The 3,648-nt window shown below is 36.0% G+C and overlaps 1 protein-coding gene across 1 annotated transcript; it reads right to left on the bottom strand.

Moving 5' to 3' along the window:
• Window positions 1-1,992: 1,992 nt before the first annotated feature.
• On the bottom strand, window positions 1,993-3,422 carry LOC143600054 (large ribosomal subunit protein eL39x). Its single transcript, XM_077077850.1, has 3 exons — window positions 3,351-3,422; window positions 2,237-2,341; window positions 1,993-2,157 (listed from the first exon to the last, which is right to left on the bottom strand). Coding segments are annotated over exons 1-3 (156 nt in total). The 5' UTR covers window positions 3,353-3,422; the 3' UTR covers window positions 1,993-2,108.
• Between the last annotated feature and the right edge of the window lie 226 nt (window positions 3,423-3,648).

Here is a 3,648-nt window from a genome sequence, read left to right as displayed (position 1 = left end):
CGCATTAAACCTCTATTGGAATGTTAATGGGGTTGAAACAACGATTGAGGAAATATTCGACAACTTAGGTATGCACGAGATTGACCCGAAGTTGTCGACGGAAGCGAAGGACAAGTTCAATAAAAACCTTCAAGACCTTTATGACCATTATTTTCAAATGTATGGTCCAAGCACGAGATCGTCTTTTGTGAAAATAACAACAACTAGTAGGCCGTGCAATGACCCACTTATAAACTTGATGAATGGGATTCGTGAATCGGCATCTAAGAGGCAAAGAGGAAACACACCAAGTAGCGAACTTGGTCGATATAGTGGAGCAAACTATGTTGAGGGCGCAACGGTCGACGAAATTCGCAATATTGATTTGTTGGCTTGGTGGAAAGGTAAACAAAACGAATTTCCCATTCTATCCGCCATGGCTCGTGATTTGCTTGCCGTACAAGCCTCAACGGTTGCTTCCGAGTCGGTTTTTTCACTTAGTGGGAGGGTGTTATCTATGCGAAGAACAAAACTAACTCCCGAGTCTCTAGAGGTTTGCATTTACCTAAAGGACCATTTGGATGCGGTGGATCGTGTACAACACAGGGCGAACTTTGAAGACGAAATACTAATAGAGCGTCATATTCATGATGAGGAGGCGGAGGACGGAGTTTCTTCCGATAACGAAGACGAGGGTGAAGACGAGAATGAAGACGAAGAAGAGTTGTAATTATTTGTTTTGGTAAAATTATTTGTAACTTGTTCAACTAATATTTAGTTTTGATTTGTTTTATTATAATTACTTTTGTTACTCATGATTAATTTTTGTTAATTTTTTAATAACGACGAACATTTTATTTATTTAAAAAATAACTATTACAAACATTATTAAAACATAAACGATACTAAACATAACAACTAAAACATAAAAAACAAAGTCCGTCATTTTAATCCGTGAATACTTATTTTTGGGTTGTAGAGCCGGACGACTCTCCCACTTCCGTTTTTTTAGCTTCCAACCTTCTTTTCTCTCGACAATACTTATTCGTATGTTTTCGTAATGTCGAGTTGGACCCTGCTTTAAGAAACTTCGAGCAATATTTGCAACGTGCCAACTCATGTGAGTCGGTCATGAGAAACAAATCGTAATGAACCCAAACATCGGGGCATCTTGTTGTTTCGATCACCATAACAACGTCATCATTAGTTGCCATTTGTTGTCGGTTTAAGGTTAATTGTGGTTTGGAGTGTGTTTTATAGTTTTGGAATTGGTTTAACAAGTACACAAACAAACCTTGCTATTTATAGTAAAAAAATACCTATTTGTAGTTAAAAAACCGGTTCCAACGGTCAAAAACGGCTATATAGCCGTTGGAACCGGTTCCTAACGGCTACAATATTTAAATTTCAAAAAAAACCGGTGGAACCGGTTTTTACGTAACAACCGGTTCCGGTTCATACCCTACCCGATTCTTAAAAGTTAGCATATCTGGGTATCGGTTCGGGTCGGGAACCGAACCGGTTCTTGATTGGAACCGGTTCCATTTTACAACCCGGTGTGAAAAAACCGGTTTCGAACCGGTTCGGGTTTTCCAGTTGAACCCGATTTGTGCACGTCTAATCTAGATTCATCATTTAATTTTAAATAAAAACTTTATATTTGAAAGTTTTTTAGACAACCTAACAATTTAACAAATGTGTCCTTATTTGACTATCTACCAAGTCTAGTTCATTCGCAATGCCTTTGATGCTATATACTCATTTAGTTCTATTTCTAGCCTCAGAAAAAACTTCAACTACAAGAATTATTCACACATTAGTCTAATTGTATGCCTGCCAAGCAAAACCAGTGTTTGATCAAGTTGGTTGCACCCAGAGATGGACAAAAATTGCCCAAATCAGGATCCCAAGTGAGTTAAAACCCAATCTGTACCCAGTTTGGTCATGCCAGGTTCTTATCTAACCTGGCTTCATAACCAGGCATAACTATGTTTTAAAATAACAAGAAAGCAATGTTTAAAATCACACATAAGTTGCATTACTAAAAAAGAGGTCATACAACACAAAAGTCGCACTTGTTTAAAAATAAAAACAAATAACTGCTTTCTTGGTTAAACTGCAAAAACACCTTAGAACCCGAGCTTGGTTCTGCGCCAATGCCTGCGCTTAGCGTTATACCTAAATCAAATTATAAAAAAAAACATGTAATTAGAAAACATAAACCCACTACGTAATTTTGTAGTATATGTTAAAATACCTTATGGTATTGTCAGTCCTCATGCGAATCCAGTGAGGAATAGGTCTGTTTTGTCTCATCTTTTTTGCCAACTTCTTCTTAATCATAAACGTCTTGTGTGACGGCTGCATATAAGATGAACACAAGGTTAAGCTGCTATTTGTTCAATAACAACAACAATATGGTTGCTGATATCATAGTCCTAACATCAAATGATAATCGCAACTAGAACATAACTTAAACAAAAGTGTTTTACCACTCAAATGTGAACCCAACAATGGTTGATTAAACAGATGGTCCATATTATAGTTTTGGTCCCAACTTTTCAAATATTATGGGTTTGTTACTCAATGTTTGCTAACCCGTGAGTGGATGCCACTTAAATTTCTACTAAGATTTGATTAAATGAATATTATACATATCCCTTTATTAAAACAAAAAGAAATTAAATGACTATTTGTCTTTAGTCTCTTACCTATAAATTCATGAAAATTTATGGTTTTAACATAGATTGTCACACATTCATGTGTTTTGGGCGTAATCATGGTACTAGATGCCTTATAAGTCTTTTCAATTATAAACAACGAATGATATGTTACGTAAGCAACCAAGCCCAAATAAGCGGTTGGGCAAAATTGTTCAAAAAACATCCCTACCTCTTGCATAAAACATCATTAACTGTCTAAAATTAAAAAGACTTATAAGGCATGTTACCTAAACTGAATGAAATGGTGAGGTGACAGCCTAGTATCAAAATCATAATTAAAACAATCACCTCATTACAAACTGATAACGGAAATATCTCCTATGCAACTCGAATCCTCATAACTTAAATATAATAAACAAATATCAAAATCGACTCAAAACAGTGTTTGATCAACAACATTGGTAGAAACAATCAAACAAGATAAAATTCAATAACTTGTAACTGTGAAAGCCTGCTAATCCACCCCAATAGAAATGAGATGTATCAAAACAACTAACAAAACACAAAACCCAAGATCAAATGTAACTCTATCTTAATAAAAAACCAATCACAAACTATAAAGTTCTCATGAAATCAAATAATTGCATAAAACCCAAAACAATTTCGATACAAATAACACAGAACAATATTACGGAAAGAAAAGTTATCATGGCGTTAGAAAGAAAAGTGAGAGCGGCGGCGTGAAGCTCAAATGCTAAAGAAAGAAAGAGGTTTAGAATAATAAAATATGTAGCAAGCTAGGTTTCAGTGGGAGAAAGAAAAGGGCTCAAAGCCCAGTTACTATGTGGGCTTCTGCCTTCTGGAAACAAGTTAAAGACCGGTCAAACCATGAGCTACGTGTAGAGGTGCACAAGAAACCCGAATTCGAACCGGACCCCAAAAAAAACTTCGAATCGGTTTTTGTTATACCCGGGGTTTCTAATACCTGAATCCGTACATGACCCTA

The sequence above is a fragment of the Bidens hawaiensis genome, unplaced genomic scaffold (assembly GCF_021521415.1).
Source record: "Bidens hawaiensis isolate Kalapana, Puna unplaced genomic scaffold, B.hawaiensis_p1.1 tig00053255_1, whole genome shotgun sequence".
Taxonomy (NCBI): Eukaryota; Viridiplantae; Streptophyta; class Magnoliopsida; order Asterales; family Asteraceae; genus Bidens; species Bidens hawaiensis.
This window is presented reverse-complemented; position numbering and strand designations above follow the sequence as displayed.